At 39.7% G+C, this 25,784-nt stretch overlaps 1 protein-coding gene across 1 annotated transcript in view; it reads right to left on the bottom strand.

Moving 5' to 3' along the window:
* SMARCC2 (SWI/SNF related, matrix associated, actin dependent regulator of chromatin subfamily c member 2) overlaps nt 1-25,784 on the bottom strand; it is a 2,789,858-nt gene that overhangs the window by 279,538 nt on the left and 2,484,536 nt on the right. Inside the window, exons 26-27 of the mRNA XM_044083737.1 lie at nt 17,686-17,820; nt 16,402-16,765 (exon numbers count right to left, since the gene is read on the bottom strand). Of these exons, the coding sequence (XP_043939672.1) occupies nt 16,402-16,765; nt 17,686-17,820 (499 nt within the window). The remainder of the gene's footprint in view (nt 1-16,401; nt 16,766-17,685; nt 17,821-25,784) is intronic.

Raw genomic sequence — 25,784 nt, 5'->3', positions numbered from 1 at the left:
TGTGCAGCTGTGATTACAGGAACTTTGCATTCTTCTGGTAGGGGGTGAGAGGAGGGTAAAGTTAGCACTGAACCTATCTGCCAGGATGTTGGCAATATCAGTTGGTTCTGTATATTTAGTGTCATTGTGCTGTAACTCAGAGCAGATCTGAGTGTTGCCATTGAGATTCTTGACATAGCTATAGAATGCTTTGTGGTTGTCTTTAGAGTCAGTGGCAACTTTGTTTTCGTAACTAGCTTTGGAGGATTTTATGAGGGATCTCAGCTTCTTACTGAGGTTAACCAGGGCGTTTCTCCAGTCATGGGATTTTACTCTTTTTTGCAACAGTTTCTTTCTTCTATTGTAGAGTTTGTTTATGGCAGAGGACCACCAGATCTGCTTCCTTTTTTTGGAGGATAGTATCTTGGCTCTATTAGGGACAGCATGATCCATGCACTTGTGTAAGTGCTTATAAAGTGCATTTGTGTAGGATTCAGCAGTCGTAACTCTATTGTCCATCTGCATAGGTGGTATGAAGTCTGCCACTTCTGTCTTAAGAAGTGTGAAGTTGGCTTTGGAGAAGTTTTTTACGGTGGTTTCCCTAATTGTAGGTGGGGGCGGGATGTGGATGTCTAGGGTGATTAGCTTGTGGTCGGATCTGTCCAACGAAGAATTGACCTCTGGTGTGGAACACCTGTTGCCCATGTTGGTAATGACCAGGTCTAGGATATTACTGCCCCTGGTGGGGGTGTGAATAAGTTGATCCAAGGCATTGGAATTTATGAATTCCAGAAAACGTTGAGCAAAAGAGTTGGTACATGAGTAGTTTTCTCAGTTAATGGTGGGGTAGTTGAAATCACCCATTGTTAGGTTGTTAGGTTGTACCCTAATACTTTCCAGTGTTTCAAGAAATGAGGAGTGGGAGTCCTGGGGCATGGTGGGGGTCTGTAGCAAGCTACAATTTGGATTGCGGGCTTACCCAGAGTTAGTTGCACTTGGATAATCTCGGTTGCATTATGCTGTTCAACTAGCCTGGAGGTGTGGATATCCTTAATGAATATGGACATGCCTCCACCTTTAGTACTTCGCTCTGGGTTAGGTGGCCGAAAGGTGTGGTATGAATTATAGCCTGGTAATGCAGGGGTGCTCTCTGGAGCTTTGAACCAGGTCTCAGTCACTGCACAGATGTCAGTGTTCTCCATTTTAAGAAGTGCCTCGAGTGAGTGCATTTTGAGGTTTAGACTTCTAGCACTGAGTAGCATTACCCTCAGATTTTGCTTGCTTGTACCTGTTATGGTGGTGAATTTGTCATTTGAGCCTTGCCTAAAAAAGGCACTATAGGGGTGGCAAAAGCCTTAGCCAGTATCCGGAATCCCAAGGGCGACAGGTGCAAGTCATCTCTGGCAAAATATGTGTGTGTGTGTGTGTGTGTGTGTGTGTGTGTGTGTGTGTGTGTGTGTGTGTGTGTGTGTGTGTGTGAGATATAGACAGACAGCTAACATAATGTACCCACCCATTTCTCCCTGCAGTCTTTCTGGCCTGCCTAATAATATAAGTAATGTATACAGTTTCTTTTTACAGAGATTATTAGTGTGTTAATAGTTTTCTGCTAGAAGAGCTGAAAATGATATTTAGCAAACTTATATCCATGTGCAATGTCAGGAATGATGCAGTGTAAAACTAATGCTGCTAACTGCTAAAAGTGCCATAGGAAGTATTCTGAAAAAGTAAACCAACATCACACAACGTCACACATACAAAAGTAAGGAAAACCCATTTGTCTTACTGCTGCAAGAATACCTCTTTATCTCTCTCTCTCTCTCTCTGTCTTTCTTCCATAGTACATTGTTGCAAGTTAGTCAAGATTACAGGCACAAATAATATTTTTGTAGTAGCATTGACTATGCGATTTTTATGATGTATAATTTACAATGATGTCAAATATTAAAACATAACTTTTATTTAAAACGATTGAAGTCCACAAGGCCTCATTCTTCATACTGAGCCTTCAAGGGAACATAGAGTTAGTGTATCTCTCTCTCTCTCTCTCTCTCCCCCCTTCGAAGACTCAAACTAGTTTTTCAAGTGACCCTTGAGAAACGTGGCTTGAGAGAAATAAGCCTATCTGGGAATATGTTACCCCATTCCCTGTCTTGACAGCCCATCTGAACTGGCATTGCTGACCCCAGTACAGTGTTCTACTGTCATGTCATATGCATGCAATCTAAGCTCCTCCTTAATAACTTGGCATTTTGCTAGCTGGTTCTATGTAGCCATGTGAAGGGATTGTGGTCTGTAACTACAGTGAAATTACTTCTAATCAGATAAGGCTGAAGTTTCTGCAGTGCCCAGACATTCATTTTCTACAGCTGCATAACATTCCTCCCTGTGTTGGAGTTTATGGCTGAGATACAGCACTGGGTGCTCTTCTCCCTCTGAGAAAACCTGGCGAAGTACAGCCCCCACTCCATGGTTTGAAGCATCCACCTGCACAACAGATTATTTGCTGTAATTGGGACTGTCTAACACAGGGGTTCCTCCCAAAGCTCCTTTAAGCTTCTGGAATGCCTGCTCACATGCTGGGGTCCACACTATCTTATCTAGCCTGTTTTTCCTGATCAGGTCTGTGAGGGGAGTAGCTATTGTACTATAATTGGGGACACATTTTTTATAGTACCCCACTGTCCCTAAGAATGCCTTCACCTGCTTTTTGGTAATGGGGGCAGGCCATGCCTGAATGGCTTTCACTTTGGCAGGTTCAAGCCTGATCTTACCACTCCCCACTCTATGTCCTAGTTAGGAGACCTCTGCCATACCCACCTGACACTTACTGTGCTTAATGGTCAACCCTGCCCTTTGCAGTCTTCCCAGCACCTCCTTGACATGCTGAAGGTGCTCTTGCCAGGAATGGCTGTAGATGGCAATATCATCCAAGTAACCAAGAGTATAATCCCCTGCTCCTGCTACAATACGATATACCAGCCTCTGGAAGGTCTCTGGGGCATTTTTCATCCCAAAGGGCATCTTTGTGAACTTGAACAATCCAAAAGGAGTGACAAAGATTGACCTTTCTCTACTGGTGGGAGTCAAGGGCACCTGCCAGTAGCCCTCAATCTGATCAATAGTGGTCAGATATTTAGCCCCACCCAGCTTCTCTAAGGCTTCATCTGTTCTTGGCATGGGGCAAGCATCTGACTCTGTGTGACTATTTAGTTTCCTGTAGTCCAAAAAATCCAAAAAACGAACACAAGCAATTATTGTAAGCACAAACACCACTCGCAAGTCACGAACCCTTCTTTATTGTATTCCACAAGTAAAATGCAGATAAAAACAGTAACAGGTTAAGCGCTTTCACCCAGAAATCTCCTGAGCTTCATCAGAACATAAAAGTAAAAAAATAGAGACCTCTTTTCTACCATTCAAACTAGTTTCCCCAATGAATGCATCTCATTAATATTAATTAAACTGATGTCATTAAATTACACACTCATTGATCAAATTCCCACTTGTTTGTTAATGACTATGAATTGTAGATATATATTAAATATTAAAACTAGTACAGAATCAAGTTAAAAAATTTTACACATACAAAAATAAATTTAAAACGACATTCAATTCCAGAATAATAACATGTATTGAAAACACGCTGCTTATTCCTATAATTTAGCTGCCCTTAACTTCAAGACACTGTTTATACTCAAATGATCATTTAAGCCAGGTTTTTTAGTTCCATCCAATTTTAACTGCCAGTATAATTCTTTATATTATAGGCGGACCTCCCATAAACCACTCCTTACATCTTGTTTTACTTGTTCTAATATATAGAACTTAATGTTACTATCTGGGCATTCTCTCTGTGTTTATATAATGCATTAGTGTCTTTTTTTATGCACCTTCTCAAAGGCCTCTCGGTCTTGCCTATGTAGAAACTATGACATATTTGGCAAATACTAATGTAAACCACTCATTTGCTATTACAGTTGAAATGTTCCTTAGCCCTCATCTTAAACTTCCTAGACGGGATGTTAATACTATCTTGTTCCAAAATGTTTCCACACTGTTGGCAAAATCCACACTTATGCATACCACTCATCTTCTGAGATCTAACATATTCCCTGTTTCAAAGTGCTCCAGCATCTCTTTGGTGTTCATATCTCTTTTCTTTATAAATATTGGTGTGGGGGGAATATACTTATTAATCTCATTATTTATGGTCAAAACCCTCCAATATTTCTTAATAATATTCTCAGCACCACTAGAGAAAACCAAGTGTGTGTGAATAAATGCTTGGTCATATTGGGCAAGTTTTCCACCCTCATTTCTGTTTGTAGCTACAAACTACTTCCCTAAAATTGGGTCATATTTCCCCCTTCTATCATTTTTTACTTCCTTGATTAACTGATTAATAGGAACCCTGGGATAACCTCTTTCATTAAAAAATTGTTTCATTAGATTTGTCTCTTGTAAAAAAGTTGAATCCTCACTACACATTATCGAGGCCCTAATCAATCGCCCCTTAATATTGCCCTTTTCCTGATTGTATGGATGCTCACTATTATAGTGTAAATACGCATTAGAGTGTGTAGGCTTCAGACAAATCTTAGAATGAAATTTGTTCTCCTCATGGTTTTTATATATTGTCACATCCAAATATTTTATTTCTTCTTTGGAGGTGTTCCAAATAAATTTCAAAAAAGGGGCTGTGCCACCTATATATTCCAAAAATTGACCTAGCTGTAATTCTGTACCCTTCTACAACAAATAAATGTCATCTAAAAATCTGGTATGTAGTACAATATGTTTATTCCATGATGTTTCAAATATTTATTTTCTATCCCAAAAATATAATACAAGGTTCGCATGCAAGGGGGCACATGCAGCCTCCATAGTGACTCCTTTCTCTTGTTTGTAATATTCTCCACAAAAAAACATAAAATTGTTCTTTAATATTATTTCCATGAACTCTAATATTAAGTTCCTTTGTTCATTATTTAAATAATTCACATCCATCATAATATCCTGGAACCACTCTAACCCCTCCTCATGGGGTATACTGGGGAATTAGTCAATAACATCTATTGTTACCATGCACCGATCTGTCCCATATTTATCCTGTGTAACCTTTGTTAAAAAGTCCCAGGAGTCCCTAGAAATATGCAGCAAGAATGTTACATATTTCAAAATTTGATCTATATATTTAGCCAATGGTTCAAATTTGGAGTCTGCACTGGCAACGATGGGTCTAAAGGGTGGTCTTACTATATTCTTATGTGTTTTAGGAATTCCAAAGACCACTGGGATCTTAGGTCTAGTTACTGTTAAGTAATCCAGAAGTTTTTTTTTTATCAGTAGTACCTTATAGAAAATTATAATTAATATAATAATCTACTTTGGAATAAGCAATAAAAATCTAATTTCTGGAAACTACATTATATTTACTGTCATCATTTAAAATTTCTAGCATACTTGTTTCATAGTCAATGAGATCCATCAGCACTACTCCCCTTCCCTTGTTGGGTGTCATAACCCTACATCCTTTATTTTTTAACATGTCAACCAACTTTCTATCACTCTACAGGAAATTTGTAGTAGTTATCTCTTTATTATTAATTTTTCTAATCTCACTTTCCACCAATTCCTCAAAAACTTTGAAAGTGGGATTCAAGGGGGGGTTATAAGTGCTTTTTCTAACCATACAGTTTCCACCTGACCTAGTGTCCCTGAATAAACATTTGAGGTTCACTTTCCTCACAAACAATTTCAGTTCTATAAGGATGTTCACTGTTCTTAAAGATCTAGTAGGGACATGTTGAAATCCCTTAGTAAAAAGCTGAAAATAAGTATCATCAACTGTTAAATCCATATAGTTAAATATATGAAAATTATCTTTGGTGTTCACTATACCAGAGTGTGTCCTATCTATATTATCATCTTCACTTACCTGATAAACCTCTAATTCCATTGGTTGTCCTTGTAGTACGCCCTCTTGTAATTCCCTTTCCTTGAATAACACCCTTCCCTGCCCTTGTTGTATGTATTCCTGTGTTCCTAGTGATTGTTGGCCCTTTGCTTTTCCGCCAGTCCCTCGCTTCTCCTGGGTAGGGGGGGTGGATTGTCTAAAGGGTCTTGCACATAACTTATTTGAATATGTTTATTTCCTGTGTTAAAAACCTCACCATTCTCATATTCCATCTCATTGTTCAGTCTTTCTGTACTTCTGGGTGGTAAAGGGTATGCCCTTCCTTCCCTATATTTGTTCAGATCCCTATTCATCTTTCTGATTTTTCTTTCCAGAACTTTGTTGCAATGTTTATCTACTTCATTAAAAATATTTACATATCTGACCCTTTCCACATCAAACATTAAATCAGCAGTTAACTTCACATGTAAGCTGTTAACTTCGTTTAACATTTTATCCCTCTGTTCACAATAATTCCTAACTATCAACTTTAAAAGTTCTATACCAAAATTATTAAACAATTCAATTAATTCCTTGTGATAGTTACTGTTCATGTCCACATTGTTGGGGTATTTAACAATTCTTAACCCCTTAGGAACTCTTCTTACATTTATGCATTGATTAAGATAATCAGCTTCCATTTGCAACCCTTTCAGTTGCATTAACTTGTTTTTAAATAACTCCAAAGTTTCAGTATAAGTCTCTGCGCTGGGCTGTTGTGTTTCTAAAAGTTAAATTGCTTACCAGCCAACGCCTCAAAGTCAATGTCACCATTTGTGTTACTGGGTACATTAATCCCCCTTCCAAAGCATCCGTTCACATTATTACGGATCAGAGAAGCTGTTGCACCTCTCGTTGCTTGGCTGTTCAGCCCTGGTCCACCATTGCTAATCCTCGTCGACATCGCATTTGCGCCCTGTGATTGGTGGATTCCTTCTGCCAGGAACTGCTGCTGGTTTCCAGGCAGGCTAATGTTCAACACGTTGTGTTGATTCGACTGATTCACTGCAATCCGCTCAACTAAGTCCAATAACCTCTGGAACTCGGTCAGAGTGACCGTTGTTTTGCTACTGGTTAGAGAATTCTCTAACATAACCCCAGACACTGATGCTGAAGGTTCTGGTGACTCAGCCATGGTGCCAAAATGACCAAAAAATCAAAAAAACAAACACAAGCAATTACTGTAAGCACAAACACCACTCGCAAGTCACGAACACTTCTTTAATGTATTCCACAAGTAAAATGCAGATAAAAACAGTAACAGGTTAAGCGCTTTCACCCAGGAATCTCCCGAGCTTTATCAGAACATAAAAGTCAGAAAATAGTGACCTCTTTTATACCATTCAAATTAGTTTCCCCCAATGAATGCATCTCATTAATATTAATTAAACTGATGTCATTAAATTACACTAATGCATTATATAAACACCAGACAGAATGCCCAGATAGTAACTTTAAGTGCTATGCATTAGAACAAGTAAAACAAAATGTAAGGGGTGGTTTATGGGAGGCTCGCCTAGAATATAAAGAATTATACTGGCAGTTAAAATTGGATGGAACTAAAAAACCTGGCTTAAATGATCATTTGAGTATAAACAGTGTCTTGAAGTTAAGGGCAGCTAAATTATAAGAATAAGCAGAGTGTTTTCAATACATGTTATTATTCTGGACTTGAATGTCTTTTTAAATTTATTTTTGTATGGGTAAAATTTCTTAACTTGATCTGCACTAGTTTTAATATTTAATATATATCTACAATTCATAGTCATTAACAGACAGGTGGGAATTTGGTTTACTATTAGATTTTCGAAGCGAACTCCGTCGACTGTACTGTTGTCGAACACGGAAGTTCGAAAACGGTAATATCGAACACCAAAAGCCAACCTAGGAACGGTTTTAACATGGGTCGAGACAGGTGTTCAGTGTTATTGCCGAACTACAAACCTCTCCCCTATCTTGACCCATGTTAAAACCCATTCCTAGGTTGGCTTTTGGTGTTCGATATTACCGTTTTCAAACTTCCGTGTTCGACAACAGTACAGTCGATGGAGTTCGCTTCGAAAATCTAATAGTAAAGTGGGAATTTGATCAATGAGTGTGTAATTTAATGACATCAGTTTAATATTAATGAGATGCATTCATTGGGGGAAACTAGTTTGAATGGTATAAAATAGGTCACTATTTTCTGACTTTTATGTTCTGATGAAGCTCGGGAGATTCCTGGGTGAAAGCGCTTAACCTGTTACTGTTTTTATCTGCATTTTACTTGTGGAATACATTAAAGAAGGGATTGTGACTTGCAAGTGGGGTTTGTGCTTACAATAGTTTCCTGTAGTCCACACAGAACCTGGTGCTGCCATCCTTCTTTGGTATCAGCACTATTGAGGGGGCCCACGGACTCCTGAAGTTCTGGACTCCCGGTTCCAACATTTCCTGTAGCTCCTCCCTCAAAGTCTGTCTGACTCACTCAGGCACCCTGTAAAGGGTCTGATTTATAGATCTTTTGGGCTGCATATCCACATGGTGCTGCACCAGGTGGGTGCACCCTGGTTTCCGAGTGAACATGTCCCCAAACTCCTGTAACACTGCTTGGATTTCTTGAACTTGGGTAGGGGACAACCGCTGGGACATCACTACCCCTTCCACTGAGATGTCAGTCCAAGTCTCACTGAGGAGATCAATCACCAGATCCACCTCTGACTCCTTCTGCCATCCACTGCAAATACTCAGCACAAGGACCTCACTTTCATGGTAAGGCTTCATCATGTTAACATGGTACAGTTTGTGCCCATGCCTCCTGCCTAGCAGTTCTACCATGTAGTTAACATCACTGACCTTCCTTCCTTACCATTTTGAAGGGTCCCTCCCAAGCTTCCTGCAGCTTATTGTGTCTGACAGGAATGAGCACCATAACCTGCTGTCCCACAGCATACTCTTGGGCTCAGGCATTCCTGTCATACCAGACCTTCTTCTGCTGTTGGGCTCCTTCTAGGTTCCCCTGGGCCAAGGCCATGAGCTCCCTAAGCCTTGTCCTGAGGTTTAGGACATATGCCACAACTGATTCTTGTAGGATTCACACTCACCCTCCCACTCATCATGAATCAAATCTAGAGATCCCCTCACCCTATGCCCATACAGCAACTGAAAGGGTGAAAAACTTGTGGATTCTTGGGGCACTTTTCTGCATGCAAACAGTAGATGGGGCAAATATTTGTCTCACTCTCTTTTAAACTGGTCTGCAAATGCCCGTAGCATGGTCTTTAGTGTAGACTTTAACCTCTCCACAAGACCATTAGTCTGGGGATGGTAGGTGATTGTGTTTAGGTGCTTCACCCCACAGTGCTTCCACAGACAAGCCAACAGGTCTGACATAAAATTGGCACCTCTGTCAGTCAGTATTTCGTTTGGGAAATCTACCCTGCTGAAAATCTCTAGCAAAGTATTTGCCAACTTTTCTGCCTCAATGGAGGACAGAGTCACTGCCTTAGGGTATCGAGTAGCATAATCTACTACTACCAGGATATACTTCTTCCCTGTAGAGCTTGGGGTACTCAGAGGCCCCACAATATCCATAGCTACCCTTTGAAATGGCTCCTCAGTAACAGGCAAAGGCATCAAAGGAGCTTTGAACCTGTCTCCTGCCTTGCCTATTTTTTGGCACTGCTCACAGGTCCTGCAGTACCCTGTTACATCCCTTGCAATCCCAGGCCAATAAAAGTTCTGCATAATATGTCTCTTGGTATGCTTTATGCCCATATGACCTGCAAAATGAATGTCATGGTCCATGGCTAGAAGAGCCAGATGGTAGGTTCTAGGCACTACCAACTGCCGTATTACCTCACCCTCTACCCCTGCATCAGGGGTCACTCTCTATGCAGCAACCCTTTGTTCCAGTATACAGACTCCCCTTTTCCTTGAGAATCAGGTGCCTCCCTAGCTACATCCCTCAAACATCTTAGTGTAGGGTTTATGGCTGAGCCTGTCTCAGCTCTATTTTTGTGACTTTTCCCAGCTACCCTTCCACAGGAAGTCCAGTGTCTTCTGACAGAGATGCCTCACTGTCAGCCTGGGTACTACCACTCTCCACTGCACTTGCAGGCACCCTGTCCAAGGGAACATCAGTATCTACCAGCAGCTGTGGCTTCCATACACTACAGGGTAGCTCCCTCCCTGAATTAGCCACATCACTAATCCTGGCTTCAGGGGCACAGTCTGTCTGGATCTCCCCCAGACTACCAGAACCACATGCCTATCTCCAAGCCCGACTGCATGTCAATGCATGCGCACAAGATACTGCATTATCAAAATCATTCACTATCAAGACATCTGCAGACTTATCCTCACACACACCTACTGGCTTGCTTCCTTTTCCACCCTCCCAGTCAAGGTAAACCCTGGCCAAAGGCATGTGGAATGGGATCCCTCCTAAAGCTCTGACTGGAGTGGACTGCCCAAGCAAGTACTGCTCCTCTTTAACTGCTGAAGGCTTCACAATACTTTTATCAGAGGCTGTGTCTGTCTTGGCAGTGGCCTGTTTTCCATGCACCAAGATAGGATACAAACTCTGATTTTAGTTTGGTACTCCTGTTGTCTCCCGACAACTTACCATTGGTATTTTGTTATTCCCACATGCTGGGTCCTCCACCTTTTGTTCCCCACCTTGCCTCCATGAACATCTATATGCTACATGACCCCACTGGTTACATTTAAAACATTTAACCCTTGATCCTGGCCATGTACCTAAACTAGTGGCTTCCCCTGTTACTGGTGAACTCTGTTGGGGTGGTTTAGACTGCTCACCATGGTTTCCCTTATGTCCATTTGCAGCACTGGGTATCCCTTTCCTGTACAGTGATGCCCTGCTTGCTAAGTGGAGATCCCCTTTTTCCCTAACTCACCTACAGAGTTGCATTCCCTGTCTGCCAACCAGATTCTCATGTCCTCAGGCAAATTGCTAAGGGTTTATTCCCTCATCAAATTGTCTGCCAGCCTTTCAAAACTGGTGACCTGACACCCACTCACCCACCTATGAAAATAAGTGCTTAATTCAGCAATATAATCACGCAGACATTCATCTGTCTTGTGTCTGTGCTCACGAAACTTTTTTCTGTAAGCTTCAGGCATTAACTTAAAACATTCCAATAAACATTTTTTAACTGTATCATAGTTTAAGCAATCAGTATCAGACAATTTAAAAACAGCAGTTACAGCTTTACCATGGTGTAAGAGGGTTAGGAATTCTACCCAGAGCCTTTGATAAACATTATGCTGTTTACATAAATATATGAATAAAACTATCAAAATTATCACCCTCCATAAATTGAGGAAGAAATTTACTGATGTTCGTTGCTTCTGGGCTTCGGTTACTCCCTTCCCCATTACCTCCATGACCCTGATGAAGGGCCAGTATTTCCTTTTCGTGTTGCCTCTGTTTATCATTTTCTTCAGCCTCCAAACATCACATTCTTTCTGCTGACTCTAACTCCATCTGTTTTGCCTGCCACAGTATCTCATTTCCTTCAGCCAACGAACACCTCATTCTCTCTGCTGATTCTAATTCTAAATGTTTGGCCTCAAGATCAAGTCTCTTTAACTAAAGATGGGTTTTGAAAGTCCTCTGAGGAAAAGGTGAACTATCTTGTTTCTGACATCTGCACATCCCCAATGCCAGACTGGTTGTCCTCCTGGTTGCTGGTCTGTGCAGCAGCTGTAATTAAGGCTGCAATCATTTCCCCTTTAGTCAGGTTGGTATACAGCAGTCCTTTGGCTTTATACTAGTCCTTTGGCTTGGCACATCTCAGCCAAATGGTTCCTTGTCACTTGCCATAATCCTCTGGTGACATACATGACTGCTCTCCCTGACTAACTAAGCTAACAAAAAGTAAATAAATAAAACTATTGTGATTTGAAACTATGAATGTCTACTATGTGGCTGCTTGAGAGCACAAACACATTCTTTAGTGAACACTGCTTACAGGCTACAGAAATTCAAAATCCACACCACTGCTCACCAATATGTGATGATCCCACCATTGCCAACCAATATGTGATGACCCCTCTCTGGGCCAGTAATCAAGGAGCCTCAATCCTCACCCCTGTGTGCTCTTAAGGGAAATTGTGCTTGATGCAAAGGTCTGCATCTGGAAATACCGAGTATATATAGTTGTATTCCAAGTGAATGTCCCTCTCCAGTGTCAGTGGTGAGGATTAAGGCTCCTTGATTACTGTCCCAGACAGGAGTTGTCACACTGTCTTTTGAAAATAATTATATATATAATTTTCTCAATTAAAAGTCAGCACATTTAAATTTGTATTCCCCAAATAATTTCCATATTTAAACCTTTATAATCATAAGCCTGAAGCACCAGAGTAAGTCATTTATGCTAAGAGCAAGTCTTTTGGAATTTGGCTGTGTATCTCTTTGAATTACAAAATCTGCTTTATGTTATCAATATATACTTTTTCGAAAATTCTGAACATTAGTTCATTTAGCATATGCTGTTTTTCTAAAAATGTACAGTGATAAGCATTGTTACATCTCACGTCACTGACATGTTCCAGTGGCAGCAGTTGTAGCAGGCCGTTTATCTTCCCTATATATATATATATATATATATATATATATATATATATATATATATATCTGTCCACATGGAAGGAATATGATCTCTACAGTGTAACAATGATACACTGTTTATTAAAAAACTTTTGTTATTTGCTGTATAACTTGAACCATCCATCCAGCATATAATGGCAGAATGTGCAACTGTGGCAATTTTCAAAGAGTAGTACATGTTGGAAGTGTAATTATTTTCTAATGCTATGCACCAGATGGTCTTGAATACATCTAGCCTGCTCAAAGCAACTGTAGTTTTGTCAGAAAATGAAAAAAACATTAAATATGGATATGATAAAATGATATTCCAATTCTTATATTTTTCCAAGACATACTGCTGGTCAATAATAGATTAAATACATTATTGTCTTTTGTTGTCTTTACACAAATCTAGACTTCACTATTTCCCTGTTTATTAGCTTTTATCAGTATAATTTGTCATATTGTCTGCCTGGTTTATACTGTTTAACATCAACTTCTTGTATGTAATCTTACCCTTGCTACATAATTTGCATGTCCTCAAAATTCTTTATATAACCGTAACTGAAAAGTTTGCTGGAATACTTACATGTACATAAAAATTAGGCACTATCTTTCCTATACTGTATACTTACATGTATCTTATTATTTTTTACAAACTGTTAGGAAAATTGTGCTGTACTTTTCAGTGGTTTGTGTACATTTTAATTAAAATTGAATATTATTTGAATGTAAAAAATTATATATATATATATATATATATATATATATATATACATACACACACACATCATCTTCAATAAAAAAAACAATAAATACATACAATTTTACTATATGAAAGTCATCATTAGCACATGCATTCTAGAAATAGATTTGAATAAACTCATAATTAAATCTGCATATGACAAATAATCCTCCTTATCTATTGCTGAATCTGAAACTTTTTCTCTCACTCTGAAAAATAAAAAGAAAACAAGAGTAAGGGCATAGGAAAGCAAATATTTTATACATTTAGTTTTAAGTGCATCTTTGATAAAATACGTGATAACATCCATGCTGTCTGTTTTTCTTAAATTACCATATGGGTTTTTACGTCACCTAATGCCCAAATATAAACATCTTGACATTTTGTAACCCTAATTTTCATCTTAAAGTTAAACTTATCTTTCAAGAGTTTAATCTCTACACAATTGATGATCAACAACAATTCCTACTACACACCAGTGATTTTAAATAAATTTAATTCAAACTACTCCCCAAACTGTCCCTGTTGTTCAACAGTGAACGCTGATCTCTTTCACATCCTATGGGGCTGTAAATTTTCATACATGTTATTGGTGTTCTCTGAAGGTGAAGTTAGAAAAAATGGGTTATAAGCAGTCAACATTATCATGAGAATTTGCTATCCTACATATAACCCTCCCAAAAATTACTTATTTATTAACAGAACCATTACAATCTAAAATACCATCTTTTTAAAAATATATCCCATCATACCCCTCCACAAAGGTGGGCCTATCTACCGACTATCAAAACTATAGGCCCATAGCGTTAACCTACTAGCAAACTAGGCAAAACCAGAAAATGCTTTTGAAGATGTTAAATTGATCCATCCAAACGAAAAATCAAAAAACAAACAAACCTACTTACTAAAAATTCACAAACATCACATTATCCTCCTTTTGCTATCCCAAAAATGGGACTATCATCTCCTGACCCCTATACCAAGAGTCTCTCTATAGACTCCTTATAGACAACAAACTCAAATTTATATATACCAATTAAATCATTTAAAAAAAAAACTAGGATCCTTTTTATCGATCAAATCATTTCTAACTTTCTAACTCAAAGCACAAAGTGGCACGCTCCCGCCTTCTCCTCTCCTCCACCCCCATATATGCATCTCACTCACTAATCACAACATCTGAACTAAATAAACTAGAAGTGCTATATCATAATTGCCCCAGATTTGCCACAGGTATGCCCTACAGAACACATCACTGTACTAAAACAGACCCAAGAAGCATTTAAAAGCAGCTCTGATGGAAAAGCAAAAAGCGCTGAATAATAATCATAATCTACAATAATCCCTCCAAGTTCATGTTCCTCAACTCAAATAAACTTCTAGTTCAAACAATCAAATAATGTAGGAGAGGTGACTCACTTTTTACCAATACCATTGGAAAAATATGGAACTTGGCCCCCCCCCTTCCTTTTACTTTTTTTTTTCATCTCTTCTCTTCTCTAATAAAGTTTAAAGTTTTAATAGAAGAAGAAGAATATCGAAATCTGTGTTGATTTTTTGTATTTTCACTATTGTATAAATATTTTTACTCTTTTAATGTTTATTATTAGAATATAATTACTTTTGTATGAATGTAAAGTAGGACATACGGATATTAGTCACATTATTTGCACTAATTAAACTATATATCACCTAGAATTGGACAGATAGAACCAAACTATCATGGGAAGAATTCAAGAACAAAGCTACTAGATATGTTACAGCACATAAATTAATCACAAGAGATGGTAATAAACGCACGTATTTTCAAAAATACTGGCATCTCCTTCTGAACCACATTCTAAAAGAATGATTATTCAAAGAATCAAATCATCACATTGTATACAAAATTCCCCTATACTAGATAAAGTACAAATCAAAGAAGCTTAGATAAGCAACTTAAGAATGAATCAAATACAGATACATCTCTTTCATGCTTCTGCCCTTTAGCTGCTGTTGCAACTGCTGTAAATATTCTATATAGTATGTTGGAGTTTACTACACCATGCAGTTAGGATAATTCTACCCATTCTCCTGTTAAAATCTGAAAATAAATAGTAAATGTGTTTTATTCTATGTGGCTTAGTAGAAATATGACCTGATTGCATGCTGAAACAAATATTACTTTGTATCTGACAATTTTCATGATTGTTTGTATTGTTATCTACTGTAATATACTTTTGGAAAACAAATAAAAATAAATATGGAAAGAAAAAAAGACTACTAGCTTACGATTCAATAAGTCCATTTCAAAGTCATTTTCTTCACCTTCACAAGGACTGATGCAAGATTGACAAATGTGTAAAAAGCCTCACTCCTTCATTTCCTCAGTGATTAGGGTGAGACTAACAAACCTGTAAAAGCCTAGGTCCACCACCGACTATGCTTCCTTTTTTCAGTACTCAAGAATGACTACACAATGCACAGAAAAGTCATGAAGCACTGAAAAATACCTTCACTAAGCACATCAGACACCAATGAAAAACACCTTCACTGAGCACTTCAAACACCTAAGTGCATACAGTGGCAATGCATCTGGCCCCTGTAGCCACTCACTCAGCACTCTTTTATCATTTTCTCATTTCTTTCCTTGTCACTGCTCCATCATTCTAATACTTCCTTACACCTTCCCCACTCATATTAATATGGTGTCCTTTAGTTAAACATCTCGGCATTTTTCTGGTTTCCTAACTCCAGTTTCCTCCCAGCCACAAACAAACTATCACTTGCTGACTTTTCTTGTACTCCTTATTATACATACTCCTTAATACACCACCACAATTACATAACCCTTTTTATCCCTCTTCCAGCTTTCTAGATAACTCCTTATGCAGTGATCAATGAAATTCACCCTCCTAAACTCTAGTGCTTACATCCTTGTTCATTTACCCCAACCCATTTCAAGGCTTGAAAATCACACAGTGGTTCCTTAGCCTCTAATCCAATTATTTAACCTTTGAAGCAGTGAAGGAGAAATTATCTGATAGAGAGCAACAACAGTCACCTTTTTTCTCATAAGGTTCATGGACATTAACTTGTTTTAGTGAGTGAATGTGATGCTGCAAGAAGATCAATTTTACTTACTGTGTGGGGCTACTGGTGGCTGACACTGCTGTTGCATTAAGGCCTGTGATGATCCTCCTTGCTGCTGTGACTGTTCCCCAGGACTCTGTGCAGTGCTACTCTGTGGCCCACTTGGGGCCGGAGAGGCAGTGTTTATGTTGGTCATTGATGTTTGTGACCCAGACGCTGTTCCTGAATGAGAAAATTGTACTGGAGGTCCTCCCATTTGCTGTGTGGCAGGGGCAGATGAAGGGAGAGGAGGCTGTTGCTGTTGACTATGCATTTGCTGAAAATGCTGTTGACGGGCTCTCATTTCTGCATACTTTAGTTGCTCCATGTGGAAAGCTTGTCTGTCTGCAAGCAGCTGCTGCCTCTGATACTCCAGCTACCAAAAAAAAAAATAATAATTCCAAAACAGATAAATAGCTCCCGACATAACTTTATGTGGAACATTATAAGATTAGGCTATTGTCTGAAAATCAAAACACCTCACCAAAATAACAAACTTTTTAACAAAAACGCTCTAGTAAATACTTGCTTTACTAATGGCAGTGTACGATAATTTTGGGCTTCATTCTTACAGTTTCCCCTTCCATGATATGTGGAAATAGGCAAATCATTTAAAAGACTCCAGCCCTCCCTTGTGATACATACTTAATTAGGCTATTGTATAACATGACAAGAAGAAAAACTTAAATACATAAAATCAGAAAAATGCATTTTACAAACACTGACAGCATTCCTTGGTGCAGACTGATTATACCCCTTAAAACTCCATTCTCACTGCAAGACTGAATTATACTGCTCTGAAGCTATTCACCACTGTGTCCCAAAACATATGCTACATTCATGTTTGAAAAAAGTTAAAGATGTACAGTGGTCAATAGTGCTCTGCAATTCTTTTCTCAGGAAAGGGAAACTTCCACTAACTTCCCTGCAGAATAACATACAGGTTAACATGCTTCACAGAGGTAATGTGCATTCTTATTGTTTTACCCACTGAATTTCAACTGCTAGCCCCTTCTAACTAGTCCTATCTATTTAGGATAAATGCCTATCAGAATCTGAACAGCAGTCTTGTAAGCAAGCATGCTGTCCTTTATCATCTCATATTAGCAGTGGTGCAATACTACAACAGCCCTTCCCCAGTAAGAAGAAATGAGATTTTACATTGAATGTTTTCACTAGAAGAAAAAAAAAGTACATTGCTCTTCAGGTCTCCTGGGATAAGGTTAATGGATTGCCATAGACTGTTGATCAACATACTTCTTTATGATGAAAAAAGAAATGAACAGTTATACTCACTGCCTCTCTTTCACGATCCATAATGGCCTCCAGCTCCTCAAAGTGTCGCAGCTTAATTTCTAACTTTTTCATCTGGGTCTCTACAAGTAAGGCAACTAGAGATTTAATCTTACGCTCCTCCACTGCTGCAAGATGCTGCTCCAAGGAAGAAAGAGGAGAACAAAAAAGGGGCATCAAGTTACTTTAAGATATGCTCCAAACACAACTCTACAAGTCATGCCTTCTCAACCAGAACACCTAATGTAGAAACCTCATTTTTCATTACAGTTCTGCTCATTTCAGAAGTGGATACAACTGGAAGGATAGTATCAAATGACCTAACATTTATCAGAACCATTTCTGGCATCAAATGCTTTAAAATGCCAGCTATATTTACTTTAGGAGACCTTGAGCAGCTGAGATATGTATTACAGTATCTGATGACTACAGAGCAATGGACACACTTTCCTCATTATTTTTATGACATTCTTTAATAAAGCTTTACAAACTTAAGACACCACCAGAAATCTGACCCCTTCCTTTGATGCTTGGATTGCGTGGGGATCTGACCACTGATTTGAATGCACACCCCCAATTTATGAGAGGTGGTTCATCCATTAAAATCTACTTCACTCCTGAATAACAACCTCCTATAATGATTCTCTACTTACTCTTTCCTTGCTCCTCACCTGACTGACTACCTCATATTTTACCTTCTCCGTACTTTCTTCTATATTCCTTCTTAAACTTTCCTACCTTCCTTATTCTTTGCATCCTTCACCTGACTATGACTATAAAACCACTAACCTCCTGCACTTTTACAACTCTTCTATTCCCTCCATGTACGGCCATTGTTATCAACAGGCACTGCCCTTTATTTTTCCACACCAAATGATCAACTGCCACGTACCCAAATGGGTCTGATGCTGTCCTAACTACTCTATTCTCTCTATTCCAACATAATATATACTGCTAATTTCTCGGGGACTGGAAAAATGACAGTACAGTTGTATAAAATCTTAGTATAACAGTAGATGTCCATCTCTTCACTGCTGCAGTATTCTTCTCTTAAGGGATCTCCTGCCAAGGACAGTCCAACGTCCAGCCAGTATAGCAAAACCTTTAGCTCTTACAGATGCTAAACATCACATGTATGCTCCCTATGCACTATGCAGGGCATAAAAGTGACGTACAGACTCATATACTCAGAACTGAAAAAGCCCCAAGAGCAAAAGAATACCCTCAGGGTCAAATAGAAATGTGTGCATCCAGAAGGAAAAATAAGGAAGGGAGAAGGGTCTGACATCCAGGAGGGCAAGCAGAACACAGGGCAAGAGTCAGGACAGGGGGACTGAATACTGCAACAGTGAAGAGAAGGACATCTACTGTTATGCTAAGATTTTACACAACTGTACTATGTCCTTACATATCACTGTTGCAATACTCTTCATCTACAAAACAGTACAAGAGTTCAAGAGGAAAGGCAGGCAGAAAAGAACCCTCCACAAACCCATAAAAGATAGCCCTTGCAGAGCCTGATCTGGCCCTGGAAACTACATGTAACTTGTAATGTTTAGTGAAAGCATGCACAGAAGACCAAGTAGCAGCCTCAATGATAAAACTGGTATCCAAACCCTTGAAAAAGACACCAAATGAGGCAACTATCCTAGCAGAATGTGCCTTAACACAGTGGTCTCCAACATTTTTTGCACCATGGACCTATTTCATGTAAGACAATTCTCCACGGACCAGCCATCGCGTGTGCAAGCATAATAAAGTGCATAATATTTATTTATTTATTTGTTTATTTGACATTTGTTTACTGGGGAGGTCCGACTGGACTAGAAGTCCATTTTCAGCCAAAACCCAGGGAGAAAAGCTCCAAAGTACAATAAAAGAAGAACTGGCAATATTTACCAAAAAAAAAATAATTGTACGTCTTAACAGCATAACATTGATCTACTATGGTCGAGAGGTACGTAAACTTAATGGCAACCTTATTGACTTTTTTAAGTTTATAAGAGCAATATTTAAAACCTGTCCCTATTATTTGGCTCTGTCCAGCATACCACTCAACTGCACAGATTTTTGCAGACCGTGCAGATTTTTGCCTCATATTTTTGGTCTGTTTCTCATAAAATTGTTATGTGTACTGTCAGATCGTTGAGTTTCAGACTTCATAACCTTCAGAAAATACATGCTACAGCAAAACCTGTATTTCTATCTAGTTTCTAAGTTTGTAAGAGAAATACTTAAAAGTTTCCCTATTTTTGGGCCTTTGCCCCTCCCCCCCACCCCCATTATTTTTAGCTTTGTCCAGATTTCTTGCTCTAAGTGATAAATTTAATAAAGTTATTTATAAAAGGTGACTGTTTCTTTTCTGAGATGGAGGGGTGATTTTATAGATCTGTCAGGTGCTGTGTGTGTGTGGGTGTGTGAGACAGAGAAAGTAAGAGAAATGGAAATACAGTGCTCTGACCAGAGTTTCTTTCTCATGATCACTGAAAAACAGATGTTTTTTATCTTTTCAGTAGGAGTCATTCTTGGTGCTATGGAGCTGTCTGTATATAAACATGACTAACTAATGAAGCAGCGGAGTTAAAACAACAGCCGGGATATCATAAAAACTGTATTTAATATACAAATCAGAGGTTCATAAAAACCTTATTTAATATAGAAAAACAGACGAAAGTGCTTTCACAATACAGCTTCATCAGACCTACAAAAAACATTGAAAGTCTGATGTGTTTGTTAATCTGTGTATTTTCATTTTTATTATTGTTTATTGTATTTTGTTTTTTAAATATGGTTTCTATTTTTTTGTCTTTGTTTTGTTTATATTTATGTGTCATGCTTTTAAATGATTAGTATGATTTTAAGTATGTTTAATGGATTCATAAGTGACCTGATATTATTGGTTAAGGGAGTCACTGGCAAGATTTTGGGAGTGTTGCCTGATCTTGTGCAGACCTCACGGTAACAGAGGAAGGGGGAAAGGAGTACAAAAACATCCCTTTCTAAAAAAAAAGATAGGGTTTCCACTTTCCAAGCCACATGACTTGGGACTCTGGATCAGAATAGAGGAAGTTGTCTGTTCAGAGGGGAGACAAAAAGATTTACCCGAGAAATACCTCACTGATGGATAATGTGCAGAAACATATCTCTGTGAAGCATCCATTCATGAGCTTGTGTGCTGAACCTGCTCAAGGAGTCTGCAACTAGATTGTGCTCTGATGGAATGTAAACTGCCTGAAGAGTCACTACACACTGGACAGCTAGATCTCAGACCTGAAGAGCTAGTCTGCAAAGAATACAGGATATTGTGCCCCCTTGCTTGTTGACATATCATGTCATTATGGTATTGTCTGTGAAAACTTTTAGGGGCCCGGGATGAAAGAGGAAATGAAAGGCTTGCACAGCCAGAAGCAGAGCTCTCACCTCTCTTATGCTGTTGTGGTCTACACCCCACCCCCTGTCTGGGACGTGTAAAGAGCGCCTCAGTGGGAACTGAAGCTTGAAAAGGAAGCCCTGGGTTGAGAGAAAGTTGATGAATCCACCACAGCCTCAAGCTCTCAGGGAAGGAAAGGTAATGGGAACCCCAGAGGGGGGCAATGTTGAAGCCACACTCAATTGAGGTGCCACTTAAATTTCGTCATATGGGACCTGGCAAGAAGGAGCATGGGAATGGTGGAAGCCATGAGCCCCAGGTCCCTGAGAAATTCCCTGGCTGTGACAGATGGCAAAGGAAGAAGGGACTGGAAAAACGTTATTTGAGACAGACCCTTGGGGATAGGCAGATATGCCAGCACAGGAACTCTCTGAAGTCTGCAGATGAGGAAAATATGATCCTAGAAAGCTGTCAGAACTGTTTTCTGAAGGTTTATGGTGAACCCCAGACTGTGAAATAGGCAAGTAATAAACTTGAGATTCTAGAGTAGACTGTTGGGGGAAACAGCTTGAATAAGTAGATCATCTAGATACAGAAAAGCTGAATACCTCAAATCCTAAAAAGCAATCACAGAAGTGAAGCATTTGGTGAATATCCTTGGGGCAGTGGAGAGGAGGGACTTGGAAAAATGTAAGAAGCAGTAGATCCAAAAAGATGAATTATCCAAAGAAGCATCCAAAAGTTTGGCCTTAATGTCATCAGGTAAAGCCTGAAGATGAAGCCAAGAATAATGCCTCATAACTGAACCAAAGGCTGCAGCCCTAGAAGAGGTATCAGCTGCATTTTACTGAATGGTGGTCAACTTGTGAAATGCAGCCCACCAGGGAAAGGGCCAAAGCCTTCGCTTCAGAGTCAGGATGTTCAGTAACCACCTCAGAAACCTGAAAAGGCAGCCAAGACACACCTGGTCATACGAGTCTGGTAGTTAATGGCCCTAAATGACAAAGTGACAGCAGTGTAAACTTTCAAGCCCAGTTTTTCCATGGCCCTACTATCATTATCAGAAGGCAACATATTGGAGGAAGGCAACAACTTTGACGGCTTGTCAGAAGAGACTGACATTACAAAAGGGACAGCAAAAGAGCCGTTATAAAGAAATGTGCACTCCTCAGGCACTTTATAGAACTTATCTGGCTTCTTAGGTGTAGCCAAAAAGGTTTCCAAAAGGGCAGCTAGAACAGGAGGAACATTAGATGGTTTCAGAGACTCCATCTGTAGTAGCTCATAAAACCTTTTTTAATTATCAGAGACTTAAGAATAATCCCACTTAAAATAGTCCATCCTAAGTGCAATTGTATCCCCAAAGCAAAGCTCTTCCAAAGGGAGTCTGGACTTAAGGAATCCTCCTCCTCTGAGCCACAGTCTAAGGGGGAAAGGGTTTCTGCAGGCAATCCTAATACAGAAGAAGCTAAGACATTGTGAATCTTACCCCAAGTGATGCCAGGATAGCTCTGGGGAATTAAATGTTATGCATAGCCACTGGGCAGCTTTTCACAAACATATTAGTCTTCCCAGCTCTTGGCTGCTATACAGTAATTTGGTAAGACATCCAATAAATGAAAATGACATATTACTTGTTTCAGAGTAAATACTTACCTTTTCTACCAAGGGTTAAAATACTGAAGAAAAAAGTGAAACTGACCCTACTTTGCTATAAATGGTGAGTTTTAGGACTCAGTCTTTTAACATATCGATCTCAAAGGACTAAAGGCATGGCAATTAGGAAATAAAAGAAACCCAAACACTCATTATGAATTCATCATTGACGGGGCCCTGTACTATGTGTAAAGTACAGTTTTGTACCTACCATAAATGTAGATGTTCGAAGATCCACATTGCTGCAGTCATAACCTGTGGGTAGTCCGCTGTCCTCGGTCGGCCCGAATACCAAAGTATTAGGCTGGCGTCGGTCATGGGCGCTCAGATCTGACGTCAGTGCGTCCCGGTATTAAAGCACATGACCGACGTCATATCCTCAGTCTTTTCTTGCCCCAGATGTCAGAAGGCCCAAAAAGAAAGGCCACAGCCTAAAATAGAAAAAAAAAAAACCTCCAAAACCCATGTACAAACAATATCTACAACCTGAACAAACAAACACTCCAAACTACAGAGGGGAAGGAGGGAGGATAAATTGGACTGCAGCAATGTGGATCTTCGAACATCTACATTTATGGTAGGTACAAAACTGTACTATGTTCTTCATCTCACATTGCTGCAGTCATAACCTGTGGGTAGAATCCCAAAGCAAAAGTGAAGGGAGGTTGGCCAAATCATAAATCATTGGGGGCTGCTAATAAGCCCTGCAAGACTGCAGTGGCAAACCCAGCCCTAGACTTGGAATAAAGAGGGAGATGGTAATGTTTAGAAAAGGTGTGCACTGAACTCCAAGTAGCTGCTTCCAAAATATCTTTGGTAGCTACTCCCCTCAAAAAAGCAGTAGAAGTGGCAGTAGCCCTAGTGGAATGAGGTCTGATTCCAACCGGAATCTCCCTACCATGATGAGAATAACAAAAGGCAATACAATGACCAATCCACTTAGAAATAGTTTGTTTAGAAATAGGTTTCCTCTGAGAGCTCAAAGCAAAAGAAACAAATAACTGTTGAGACTGTCTGAAACTTTTAGTCCTGCTCAAATAATAACGCAACTGCCTGTGAATATCCAAAGTGTGCAAAATTTTCTCCCCTTTATTTTGGGGATCAGCATAAAAAGTAGGCAAATGAATAGATTGGTTCAGGGCCACATTTGAAACCACTTTAGGCATAAAAGTAGGGTTAGTACGCAGAGACACCCTATCCTTATGAAAAATCAGGAAGGGCTCAACTGCCATGAGAGCCTGCAATTCAGAAACCCTTCTAGCAGACGCAATGGCCAACAAAAAAGCAGTCTTCCAAGACAAAAACTTTAACTCAGACGTAGCTGCAGGTTCAAAAGGAGGTAAAGTAAGTTTTTCCAACACAAAATTGAGATCCCAGGAAGGAGTAGGAGCTCTACGTGGGGGTCTTATGTTCTTTGCCCTCTAAGGAATTGTTTAAACAAAGGATGAGAGAATAATGGTGGGTCACAGTCATAGTGAGCAGAAATTGCTGCAGCATGAACTTTTACAGAGGAGAAAGACAAACCTTTGTCTAATAATTCTGTAAGATATTGAAGAGAAACACTCAAATTAGGCCCGGAAACATCAAAACTCCTTGCTGTGCTCCAAATAAAAAATCTCCTCCATTTATCAGCATAAACTTTCCTTGTACTAGGCCTTCTGGCCTCCAAAATAACATCCAAAACTTGTTGAGGAAGCTTCGACCCTTCAGGTTCTAGAACAGAATATGCCAGGCTGTTAGATGCAGGGACTGAATCCTGACATTGAGGAAATGACTGCCCGCCTGGGACAAAAGGTGTGGAATTGAAGGCAAAGGCCAAGGAGGCTCCCATACTAAACTCCTCAGCAGAGGGTACCAGTGCTGTCGAGGCCAATCTGGAGCTATTAGAATCATGGAGGGCTTATCTTGTCTGACCTTCAAGAGCACCTTGGGAAGGAGAGGCAGAGGAGGAAAGGCATAGACGTGAAGATTGCTCCAACTGAATGATAGAGCATCCACTTTCCAAGCTGTGGGATGAAACATCTTTGTGCAAAACTTTGGCAACTGTAAATTCAGTGGAGAAGCGAACAGATCTATGTCTGGAGTCCCCCATATCACTGTCAACTGTCGAAATACATGAGGATCCAACTTCCACTCGTGGGGATCCACCATCTGTCTGCTCAAAACATCTGCTAAGGAGTTCTGTGCTCCTGGCAGAAACCTTGCCTGAAGAGTGAGGTGCATAGTGAGAGCAGTCTCCCACAGAATCATAGCTTGTCTGCAAAGAGGGTACGAATGGGTTCCCCCTTGCTTGTTGATGTACCACATGACAGTTGTGTTGTCTGTTTGAATCAACACTTGTCCCGGGTGAAGTAAATCCTTGAAAGCCATCAATGCAAATTGGACTGCTAACATCTCCTTCAAGTTGATATGTAAATGTAGAAGTCTGGCAGGCCACGTGTCTTGAACCCACTTTCCATTGAGGTGTGCTCCCCAAGCCTTGTCCGAGGCATCTGTCGTTAAGGTCTGACTCGCCTCTGGTCGGGTCACAGAGAGTCCCTTGTTTAGGTGACATTCCTGAGCCCACCACAAAAATTCCTTTTGAATGCAAGGTATTATTTGAATGACAGTGTCCAGATCGTGGCAGTGTTGTGTCCATACATTTTTGAGATACCATTGTAGCTTCCTCATATGCAGTTTGGCATTGGGAAGCACCAGAATACAAGATGCCATGAACCCCAAGGCTTGAAGGACTGTCCTTGCAGTCAGCCTGGACCTTAGAGACAATTGCTGGAAGTAAAGAGTAAGGTTTCTTTGCTTGTCCGGGGTCAAAAAAGCCATCTGGGAAGCTGTATTCAGTCTCACACCCAGAAAGCAAATTTCCCGAGAGGGTACTAGACTGGACTTTGTTTCGTTCACAGAATACCCTAGGCACCTTAACACTGCCATAACATACTGTAGATGATGAAGAAGCTTGTTTTCGTCTTGAGCAAGAATCAGGCAATCGTCCAAATAAGGATAAATTTGTACTCCTCTTAACCTTAAGAAGGCTATCACCGGGGCCAGAACCTTTGTGAACACCCTGGGCGCAGTAGAT

This window comes from Protopterus annectens, chromosome 9.part0 (genome assembly GCF_019279795.1).
Source record: "Protopterus annectens isolate FY-2018-M chromosome 9.part0, PAN1.0, whole genome shotgun sequence".
Lineage (NCBI taxonomy): Eukaryota > Metazoa > Chordata > Ceratodontiformes > Protopteridae > Protopterus > Protopterus annectens.
This window is presented reverse-complemented; position numbering and strand designations above follow the sequence as displayed.